The sequence below is a fragment of the Mastomys coucha genome, unplaced genomic scaffold (genome assembly GCF_008632895.1).
Source record: "Mastomys coucha isolate ucsf_1 unplaced genomic scaffold, UCSF_Mcou_1 pScaffold13, whole genome shotgun sequence".
Taxonomy (NCBI): Eukaryota; Metazoa; Chordata; class Mammalia; order Rodentia; family Muridae; genus Mastomys; species Mastomys coucha.
In genome coordinates this window covers 30,522,811-30,534,533 of record NW_022196895.1, presented here as the reverse complement: position 1 = coordinate 30,534,533, position 11,723 = coordinate 30,522,811, and the positions used below count along the sequence as shown (strand labels likewise).

The following is an 11,723-nucleotide window of genomic DNA, read 5'->3' as shown; positions in this document are numbered from 1 at the left end:
CTTATCCTTTATCAGGATTTTATCCCCGATATTATGGATGTGACTGGAGTAGACGAGTATGCGTAGCAGTTGAGGATGAACTTGAACTCTTGATCCTCTTTTTCTCTCTGCCACGTTTGGAGACCATCATCCCCGTCTCTTTAAGGTTTATGCTTTCCCTTTATCTTGCACGTATATTGGGAAAGTGTTAATATAATTGTCTTATTTTTATAGATATTTGAGGCACTGAAGACCATATTTTAGCTATTTATTTTGGAAAAAAAAAATGGTCTTACTAGGCAACTCTTGCTGCCCTGTGCCTTGCTCTCCTGCCTCTGATGCCTCAGTGCTGGAGTGACATGTAGCCCATCTTGTCCTGCTCAGATTGTTTATTAGAAAGCAAAAGCTAGCAAGGTGCAAGCAAGTTGTAGTCTGAGCACTCAAAGGCTGATGCTGGGAACTGTGTCATGAACCTGGTCTCAGATGACATTATTACTGGGAAAATATTAACAGACATCTATTTACTTCACTAAGAAACTGACAACAGAACAAAGGAATGGGACTACCAGAGTCCAACCTGGAGAACTAAGGAGTTTGCTAGGGTCATTTCCTGAAAAGTAGGGGAGGGGTTCCTCACAGGAGAACTGACATCACAGGCAGCTGTGACACTGAATCTTCCCATACTGGGTAACAGCGTATGAAAGATGAAACCTTGGATCTTTCTGTTCAGGTTTAGGCAGCTCAATAAATTGGAGACTCTCCTCAGAAGTCCTTACTGTTTAGATAACTTTGAGTCCGGGGAGGGTCCTGTGAATCTCTTCAGTTCTGAAGTTTGCCAGTTGTTTGCTTACTGAGCTTAATGAGCCTCCTTTAGAACTCCCCAAGTCTTGTTTGTTTGCTCATTTGTTTTGTTTTGAGACAAGGCCTTAAGCATACATAACCCTAGCTGTGCTGGGACATCCTATATAGACCAGGCTGGCCCTGACTCAGAGATCCATCTAGCTCTACCTCCAAGTGCTGGGATTAGAGGTGTGTGCCAACATACCTGGCAACTAACTTCCTGAGTCTTAAGGAATTTCACTTCAAAATGGAATGTTTCAACTCAGAAGAGAAAAATGCATATATCTTCTCTAAAAGAAAAAAGAAGGAAAAAAAAGTAGAGAAGGAAGAAAGGGAAGAGGCGGCAGGAAAGGAAAAGGAAGCCCCGCCCAGCAGTGAGATGTCTGCTGACCAAAGGCCCTGAATGTTTATTTGGTTTTTGAACAGGGCCTCATGTAACCCAGGCTGGCCTAGAACTCTGTATGTAGGTAAGAAGGAACTCAAACTTCTGACCCTTGCTGTCTCTACCTCCTAAGTGAGGTTTTAGGCCTGGCCAATTATCACAAGGGGAGATAGAAAGTTGAATTCTTATGTTAAAGCAGAAGTTTAAAACTCCTCTAAAAAACTGTCCCAGAGCTGGGCTTGGTGCCTCATACTTATAATCCCAGAATTCACTAGCTCCCTGTTTGACCCTATGTCAAACAACAGTTCCTGAGGTGGGAAGGTGGAGGTAGACCCCAATGGTAGAGCTCATTGATGGAGCTCTTGGCTAGCACACTCAAAAGACTATGTTCTTGCATTGGAAAACAAAACAGATATTCTCCAGACTCTCTTCTCACTCATTCCTTAGTCCCTACTGACAGGGACGGAGAAATGAGCCTTTTGGGTTCCACTTGTCACAGGTACTATCTACTCCCTTGCTTTTACTATTTATGTTGCCTGATATATCTCCATATAGATAAAATAAAGGTAAGATAGAAATCCTTAAAATATGCATAGCTGGTTAATTTTGAGTTTATAAAACCTACCATAGTACATATAGTAGATACATTAAATACTTATTATGTAAATGTATGAATGAAGTTCTACAATCTAGTATAAAAGAGCTATTGTTAATTTAGTCTGAGTGATCAAAGACTTAAGACACACATGCTACTATAAACAAATCTCCAACCACCCTCCTGTAAACAGACCTAATGACACTCATTGGGGCACACACACACACACACATACACACGCATATATACCCACACACATACACACACATATACACACATACACACACATATACACATATACACACATACACACACATACATACATACATACACATACACACACATATACACATACATACACATACACACACATACACACAACACACATACATACACATACACACATGCACACATAATATACACGCACCCATAAACACACACACACACACACACACACATGGAAGTAGAAGTGAGGCTCTCTGGGAAAAGGAAGGAGATTAGCAGGAGTTGGAGGAGGATAAGAGATGGTGAGGGGTGGTGAATATGATTGAAATATATTAATGTGCATGTATGAAAATGTAATGAAATCCATTATTGTGTATAATTAATATATGCTAATAAAAACATTAAATAAAATAGGAATGGCTGGAGAGATGGCTCAGCAGTTAAGAACACTTGCTACTGCTACTCTTGCAGAAGACCCAAGTTCGTTTCCCAGCACCCATATCCGGAGGCTCACAACCATCTGTAACTCAGCTCCAGGGAATCTGATGCCCTCTTCTGGCCTTCTCTGGCACTGCACTCATGTACACAGAAACACACAGACTTACAAAACAAAAATAAAATATTAAAAATAAATAAAATAGGAAAAAAGAAAAGAAACCTGTGCTTTAAATGTCTTATTTGGATAGTGGGGATTTTTGGTAAATAATAGCTTTTAGGAATAAATTGAGTAAAGATCATAGTAAAATTACATGATTTGGTGTTACACAATTTAAATCCAGATGAGGCCAAGTGTGGTGGTAGTGCATGCCTTTAATCCCAGCTCTTAGGGTATAAAGGCAGGTAGATCTCTGTGAGTTCAAGGCCATCCTGGTCTACATAGCAAGTTCTGGGCTAGCCAGGGATACATAGACCATATCTCAACATAAATTAGTAAATGATTTAAATGGGGCTGGAGAGATGAATCAGCAGTTATAATACTGCTGCTCTAGTAGGGGGCCAGAGCTTGGTTACCAGCACACACAAGGTGGCTCAAAAAGATCTGTGACTCCAGTACCATGGGATAGATGCAATCAAAACCTTCATACACATCAAATAAAAATAAAATAAATTTAAAAATTAAATCCAGATACAGGTGAACTATTATATAACATGATATAAGGAAGTATTAAAACTGAACAGATGGTAGGAATTGTGGTATCACATGAATGAATACCATTTGGTATACAACGCAAAATGATAATGTGATTTTTTTTTTTCTTCCTGAGACAGGGTCTCATGGAGCCCAGGCTAGCCTTGAATTCACTGTGCAGTCAAGGATGATGAACTTCTGATCTTCCTTTTTCTGTCTCCCACGTGCTGGAATTACAGATGTGCCACCATACCTGGCTTAGAGAATGTGGAAATTCAAGTGTTTTAAGTTTGACACTGTGTTTTGAGGGAATGATGCCATATATAATGTGGAATACATAACATAGACTAACTGTGGAGTAAACAGAAATACTTTTCTTTCTTTCTCCCTCCACCCTCTGCCCTGACACGGGGTTTCTCTGTGTAGCCCTGGCTGTCCTGGAACTCACACTGTAGACCAGACTGGCCTCAGTTTCAGAAATCCACCTGCCTCTGCCTCCAGAGCCCTGAGACTAAAGGTATGCACTACCTCCACCTAGTGCAACAGAAAAAAATTTCAACTAGGAAAATTATAAGGTGAGATAAAATATTGAACTATTGTATCTCGGGAGAAAAGCAAAATTAGAGAACTTAGCTCAGGGGGAAAATGTCAAGGAAAAGGAATCTACAGTAGGTATTTTTTAATGATTATGAAACTAATAAAGTTATAGCTTAATGATATAGAACTTGCCCAGAAACAATAAGTCCTAGTACATAAATAAATAAGTAAATATAAAAAATGAAAAAACAGGGGTCAGAGAGAGGATTCAGTGTATGAAGGCACTTGCTGCCAACCAGCCAACTTGAATTCAATCATCAGGACTCACATGGAGGAAGAAGAGCACTCCTTCAAGTTGTCCTCTAACCTCCATGTGTATGTGCACATGCACGTGTGTGTGGGTGTGCACACACACACACACAAAATACACTCTAAAGAAATCATGAAAAACCCTAAAAAAACCTAAGATCCCTATATGGAAGAGGGCTGAGGGCTACTGACTTGCATGCTTGAGGGCTTGGTTTTAATCTCCAGAATAGGGAGGTAAATAAAGAAAAAAGTTCAGTTAGGAGACACAGTTTGCACTCAGAACTAGTCTAGGGCAAATGGGCCCACTGGAGAATGTGTTAGAATAGAAGGCCGAGGGTAGCCATTATTAAGAGCGTGGTTAAGGAGAATATTGTGTAAAGCAGATACGTACAGCCTGATACAAGTAGGGGTCCCAAGCTGGTGACAGGTTTCTAGGTGCATTGTTCAGAGAAGGATGTGTATGCATAGTGCATTCAGGTAAGGGCCTTAGGCTGCTAAGTACATTCCTAGAAAAAATGGCTGATATATGTGTAGCCCAAACAAATGGGGTTCCTGATTGCTGAACTTGCCTGCTTCTAATGAGGCATACAGAGAGAATGAAAAGGAAAAAAATATAGCTAGATGGGCGTTGATGGTGCACACCTTTAATCCCTGTACTTGGAGGCAGAAGAGGCAGATCTATGAGTTCAAGGCTTGCCTGGTCTACAGAGAGAGTTCCAGGACAGCCAAGGCTACACAGAGAAACCCTGTCTCAAAAGAAAGAGAAAGAAAGAGAGAGAAAAAGAGAGAGAGAAAGAGAGAGAGAAGAGAGAGAGAGATGAGAAATATTTAGTTTTAGAATTCTAATAAAACATAAGAGAATTCTCTGATATATGAGGAATTAATCACATCTACTATGTATCAGTTGGTTCTACTATGTGTCAGGTGGTTCTATGTACTTGGGAAAGAACACTGGACAAAAGCTTTTTTCTTTTGAGGCTGCATCTCATGTAGCCCAGACTGGCCTTTAACTCATTATGTAGCCCTGAACCTCTCTGCTCTTCCTGGTTCTACTTCCAAAGTGCTGGATTATAGGTGTGTACCACCATGCCTACTTCAAAAACCACTTTATAGATCAGTTCTGTACAATCACAGATGCTACTGGGCAGGAGCAGTCAAGGCACAGGTGAGCCAGGCAGACACCTGCAATCCCAACATCTGGGAAGCAGGACACTCAGGATAGAGGTTGAATGAATAGTTTAAAGCCATCCTGGACTAAACACTGGAGTTTGTTGTTGTTTTTTTGTTTGTTTGTTTGTTTGTTTGTGCTTGTTTTGTTCTTGTTTTTTGTTTGTTTTTCAAGTCTGGGTACACAGCTCTGGCTGTCCTGGTCTGTAGACCAGGCTGGCAGCTGGCTGGAATTCAAGGTGTGTGCCACCACTGCTTGGCTATAAGCAGAGATTTTTTAGAATAGTCCTGACTACATAGCTGACCCTTTCGCCAAATATGTGGGGGTGCAGGGGAAGGAAAGAAAAGAAAGAAAAAGGGCACAAGCAATTTGAGACTTGTAGTGAACACTTATTCAGCATGGTGGCTGGCATATAATTCAAATATTGTAGAATATGGAGGAAGGGAAATTTAGTAGTTCAGGGTCATCTTCAGTTACATAGCTAGTTCAAAGGCCAGCTGTTTTACACAAGACCCTGTCTCAAAAGAAAAAAAAAAGAAGGAAATATGAAACAAGACAATGAAAGTAACCACTTGATTGGGTAGTAGTCACATAGTTTATTGTGGCTGGAGAGAGGTGGCTCAGCAGTTAAAAACTCTTGCTGCTCTTGTAGAGGACCTGGGTTCAGTTCCCAGCACCCATAAGCGGTTGCTCACTACCATCTGTAACTCCACTATCAAGGGCACCCTATTGTGCTCTACTGATACCAGTTCATTCTTGATGCACATAAATTCACATAGGCACACACAGAGATACATAAAAGAAAAAAATGCTAAAATAATATATAGTATACTATATACTATACTATAAAGTCTTAAGTACATTTTCATACCTATGATACTATATTCCTTCAAATGTGTAATTAGGAGCACTGTGGGCTGAGAAAGCCTCATTCCCACCTAGTGAGACACAGTAGCACTTATGAAGCGACTGTCTCTTTTCTGTCATGTATTCTGTAGGAATGACCTAAGCCAAGGCGATCCTATTCAGGATCATTTCCTATTTAAGAAGACTCTTTTGCAAGTCTGGAAGATGATTGCCAGTCACAGGTAGGTTTCCAAAGGGAGATTATCTCTAGAACCAAAACACATAGTTGGATATGAGCACAGAAGGGGATATGTCCACCTCTCATACAAGCCACAGTTGCGGTGTGGGGTGCGGTTTAGTTAGTGATGTGCCTGCCCAGAGTGCATGAAGTCCTAGGTTTCATCGGAGCATAGCAAACACTGGCCGGGGCCACACAAGCCTACCATCCCAACCTTAGGGAAATGGAAGTATACGCTTCCTTCCCATATGGTAGATTTTTTTTCCCCACAGTAACAGGTCCTCAGAGCAATGCACATGGCTCAGTTGGTAAAACGCCTGCCTAGCAGTCATGAAGCCCCAGAGTTAATCCTCAGTGTTGCGTACACCTGTATACAGGTATACACCTATAGTTCCAACACTTGAGGAGTCAAGAGAATCAGAAATGCATGGTCATCTTTTGCCATTTAACAACTTTGAGGCTAGCCTGAGCTACATAAGACCCTGCCCCCAAAAAACAAATGACTAGAGAGAGAGAGATAGCTCAGCAGGTAAGAGCACTAGCTGCCCTTGCAGATGACTTAGGTTCAGTTCCCAGCACCCATAGTGCCCAGCACTCAAGTTCCAGGGCATCAGATGACCTCTTCTGGTTTCTGTGGGTACTACATACATGTACATATGTACATGAACTCAAAATATTCATTCACATAACATAATATTTTTAAAGTATTTTTAAAACGGAAACTAAAAATCAGGGTCTTATGCCGGGCGGTGGTGGTGCATGCCTTTAATCCCAGCACTTGGGAGGCAGAGGCAGGCAGATTTCTGAGTTCGAGGCCAGCCTGGTCTACAGAGTGAGTTCCAGGACAGCCAGGGCTACACAGAGAAACCCTGTCTCGAAAAACAAACAAACAAACAAAAAAATCAGGGTCTTGGAAAACTTGAACCAATTTGTAAGCCCTTAATTTAAAACGATCACGATGAGTCAGGCATGGCATGCGTGGTGCACTTGAATCCCAGCACTCAGGCAGGTGGATCTCTGTGAGTTCCAGGCCAGCCTGGTCTACAAAACAAGTTCCAAGACAGCCAGGGCTACACAGGGAAACCCTGTCTCAAAAAATTTTAAAAAGAGAGAAAAAGAAAGAGATAGAAGAGAGAGAAAAAAGGAAGAAGGAAAATGAAAAAGAGAGAGAGAAAGAAAGATTATAATAATAGTTAAAATATTTCATAAGTTGGACCCCCCACCCCTGCCCCACATTTTTGCTGTTTGGAAAGTCAACAAGAAGTCAAACGTCATCATTGCTGCTTGCTTGTTCTTGCTCTGTAGCCTGGCTCACCTAGAACTAGAACTCAATATGCTGTCGAGACAGGCTTCCAGTTCTTGGTGATCCTTCTGTCTCAGCTCCCTAAGTGCTATAGAGCCGCCTTGCCTGGTTTACTCTGGAGTTGAAGCATTCGTGTTCCTTGCCACCCCTCTCTTTAAGACTGACTCAGCAGGTTTTATCCTCTTTGGGTTTGTTTCTTAACAGGTTTAGCAGTCCGTTTCTGAAACCTGTGTCAGAAAAGCAGGCTCCAGGATACAAGGACGTGGTGAAAAGGTCAGTAGGAAAGGGGCCAGGGGAAAGCTTGGTCACCCTTGTGGTGTTCATTTTATTTATTTATCTATTTATTTATTTATGTGTTTGTTTATTTATATATGTATTGTGTATGTACTTATGCATGTGTTTGTTTGTTTGTTTATAGGCAATGTCTCCTGGAGTCCAGGGTAGCCTCAAACTGCCTAGGTAGCTGAGGGTGTCCTTGACCTTCTGACCCTCCTGACTCCAATTCTTGAGTTCTGGGATTATAGGCTTACACTACCATGCCAATTTCTGTGGTGCTGAGAGTTAGACCCAGGGCTTAGTGTGTGCTAGGTAAGCACTGCCAGCTAGCTACAATCCCACGCTCAGCTCTTCTCTTTGTTGTTTTTGTCTTGTGGGTTGCACATAGCCCAGGCTGGTCTTAAATAGTTGAAGTTGACCTTGAATTCCAAGTCCTTCTGCTTCTACCTATGAAGTGCTAGGATTGTGGGCCTTGGTTGCTTCTTTGACTGTCTTTTCACTCTATTTCCCATCTATTAGGTGACTCACCTTATCTACAGCACTCACAAACTCAAGATATAGTCTACAGCCCATGAAGCTCTGGCTTAAAAAAAGGTTTTAATATGCTTTCTGCTCTCCACCCCAACATTATCAACATTGGCTTTAAACTTGTGGGTTCAATTTCTTCCCGTTTCTGCTTCTCTGCTAACTGAGATTACAGGTTTTTGAAACAATGTACCCCAGGGTAGGCTCAAACTTAGCTGACAATGATCTTGACCCCCCAAGCCTCCACCTCCTGAGTACTGGAGTTACAGGTATTGAGGTATTGTTAATGCTTGGTTTGCCATTTGTTTGACTGGAGATGTTCCCACCTCGGTCCTATACAGTGCTACAATTACATATGTGTGCACGAATCCCCAGGTCCATCCACGTTTGACAATATTTTTTTGAAGAAAATATTAAGGGGGACCCTGTGTTCATTCAGGAAGATAGTTTTAGACATGTTAAGATAAAGGTGTTAAATACAAATTAAACACATTGGCTAAGCGGAGAGTTTTGGATGTTAGCAAGTACATCTGAAAGGTTGCTATGATGGAGCCCAGCTGCATCAGTGAGTGCTGACCTCGCTGTCTCGAAGATCTGAGTGGATTCCCAGCACCTGTAGAAAAAGAGAGGCCCAGTGGCAGTGACACCGACCTTTAGCTGTATTCTTGGGCGGTGAAGACAGGGAGACCCCAGCCGGTCTAGATAAAACAATGAGCTGTGGGCTCAGCCTCAGAGCACGTGAGGAAGACACTCACATACACACACACACACACACACACACACACACACATATACACACACATATACACAGGAACACACACACCCATTTGTGGTGCTATAATAAAATGCCACTAAGTGAATAATTTATGAACAACAGAAATGTATTTCCCATGGGTTTGGAACCTGGAAAGTCTAAGATCAGAGTGCCTACTCTGGTGTTTGAGACAGCTAGTCTCTTCCTCACAGTAGAGCCACACAGGAAAACCCTGTCCCAAACAAACAAACAAACAAACAACTTGATTAATTTAAAAAAAGAGAGGGTCCTGAGTGTTAGAAATTTCAGATATAGGTTTCTGAACTCTGAAAGTGTTGTCATTGTATGACCTATGGGGAGTTTTGAAGTTGCACTGAACTTATTCAGATTGACAGGTTATTAGAAGGGTAAACTTAAGTTGTGCTGTGAATTTATGGGGCAGAGAATGGATAGTGTCCCCCACAGACTCAGACATTTGAGTACTTGCTATGCGGCTGGTGGATATTTGTTTTCAAGACATGGTTTCTATGTGTAGCCCTGGCTATGTAACTTTTAGAAGAGTGAGCCACACTGGAAGAAGTGGGCCACTGGAGGAACTCCATTTCCCTGGTAACACGTAGCAACTCTGGCAGAACTCCCTAAATTTCCAGTGACGCGTGACAGGAATGAAGGGCTTTGTAATAGTTTCTCTGAGGACGAAGCATCTGATCAGATGCCAAGACTTTAGATGCTGTCTAAGAGGGATCTCACACAGTGAGTCTAGCACACCAGAGGGTCTAAAGCAGATCCCGGGCTCATCACTTTCTAATTGAGCCTTTGAGAAAGAGGAGCCCAATGTATGGATGCTCTTGTAAGCCTATCAAGAGACTCTAAAGAACTTGAACATTTCAAAATATCCTCAGTTCTGGTAATTAAAAATAATAAAACTCATGTTGAAACTTAACCCCCACCAAAACAGTATTAAGAGGTATTTGCCTCTTAAGAGGCACATACCTTTGATCTCAGCACTTAGGAGACAGAGGCAGGCAGATCTCTTGAGTTTGAGGCTAGCCCGGTCTACAGAGCACATTCCAGGGCTACACAGAGAAGCCCTGTCTCAAAGAACAAACAGATAGGGCTGTAGAGATGGCTCAGTGCTTAAAACGTGGACTGCTTTTCCAAAGGACCAGGGTTCAACTCCCAGCACCCACATGGCAGCTCATGACTGTAACTCCAGTTCCAGAAGATCTGACACCTTCTCACAGATACGCATGTAGAGAAAACACTAATACACATAAAATAAAAATAAATTACTTAAAAAACAAACAAAGGAAGAAGTATAGTTCTTCGGAGGAGACTTGAGTAGCAGACTCCATCTTTATGAGTGGGTACTGGTCTGCTGGAGTTTAAGATGGAAAGATACTTTGTGCTTTTTCCCATACAGGTTTGCAAAAGCATTCATTCCGTTTTGAGGGGCCTAGCAACAAGGACTATCTTAGAAGAGAGATTAGGGCTAGAGAGATGGCTTATCAAGTAAAGGCATTTGCCTCCAAGCCTGACGACCTGACTTAGAGCCCTGGACTCATTCTGGGACTGGGGGCAGTTAGCACAGCCAGTAAGAGCGACGGCTGCTCTTCCAGAGGATCCAACACCCTCTTCTGGCTGACTGAAGGCACCAGGCACACATGTGGTGCACAAACATAAATTCAGGTACCACCCATATATGTAACAATAACACAAGTTGTCCTCTGTCCTCCACATACACCGTGACATGTACCCTCTTGAGAAAATAAATGAAAATTTAAAATCTACTATTAAAAGATTGAAAGGCAGTAGAGCAAACACGAAATCCTGTAGCTCTCTGTGTAGCATCGGGTGCTCATGATGTTCATCTGGGCTCCAAAGTTTCAGTAGCCCACCTTTCCAGCTCTGCTGTCTACAGCTCACATAGGTGCCCTGTTGGTCAAGTTGTGTTCTGTCTTCAGCAGGAATGTCATTGCCTGGGATTTTAGAATGCTGGAGTTTTCATTCTAACTTGACTCCCTCTTCACAGCCTCACATGAGAGCAGCTCAGCCATCTCTGCACTCCTTAGTGGAGTCAGAGGTTTCTCTCTGACAGCTCTAATGCTTGCAGCAGTTAAAGCTGTAGGCTTACCTGTGCTCTCCTTGTTTACAGCTCTAGTCTTGCTTGGGTGCCCTTCCTTGCCGCGTTTCACAGGTTTTTTTTTTTTTTTTTTGGTTTTTCGAGACAGGGTTTCTCTGTATAGCCCTGGCTGTCCTGGAACTCACTCTGTAGACCAGGCTGGCCTCGAACTCAGAAATCTGCCTGCCTCTGCCTCCCAAGTGCTGGGATTAAAGGCATGCGCCACCATGCCCGGCCCGTTTCACAGTTTTTATTTCTTTTGTTCTGCTTGTTGTTCTTTCTCACTACAGAACTGAATGAAAGCAGTGAGCAATACACAGCCTTGTGCTTTCCTGCCCTGAGATTCCCTCTGACAGGCAGATCAGACTTTAGTTCATCCTCCCTCCAGTGCCCAGACATTGACAGACGAGATCCAAATGCTTTGCCAGAATAAAACCTGAAGGGCCTCTAGAATTCTTGACCACTTCTGAAACCTCATGAGCTAAGCCTCTACAT

The 11,723-nt window shown here is 42.4% G+C and overlaps 1 protein-coding gene across 4 annotated transcripts in view; it reads left to right on the top strand.

Moving 5' to 3' along the window:
* The window catches only part of Brd8 (bromodomain containing 8), a 50,893-nt gene that overhangs the window by 36,388 nt on the left and 2,782 nt on the right, over nucleotides 1–11,723 (top strand). For 3 of the 4 annotated variants that reach the window (XM_031365314.1, XM_031365313.1, XM_031365311.1), the window contains 2 exons: nucleotides 6,163–6,252; nucleotides 7,756–7,824. In XM_031365314.1, coding sequence (XP_031221174.1) covers nucleotides 6,163–6,252; nucleotides 7,756–7,824 — 159 coding nt within the window. The remainder of the gene's footprint in view (nucleotides 1–6,162; nucleotides 6,253–7,755; nucleotides 7,825–11,723) is intronic. The other variant, XM_031365312.1, reaches the window with a different exon arrangement.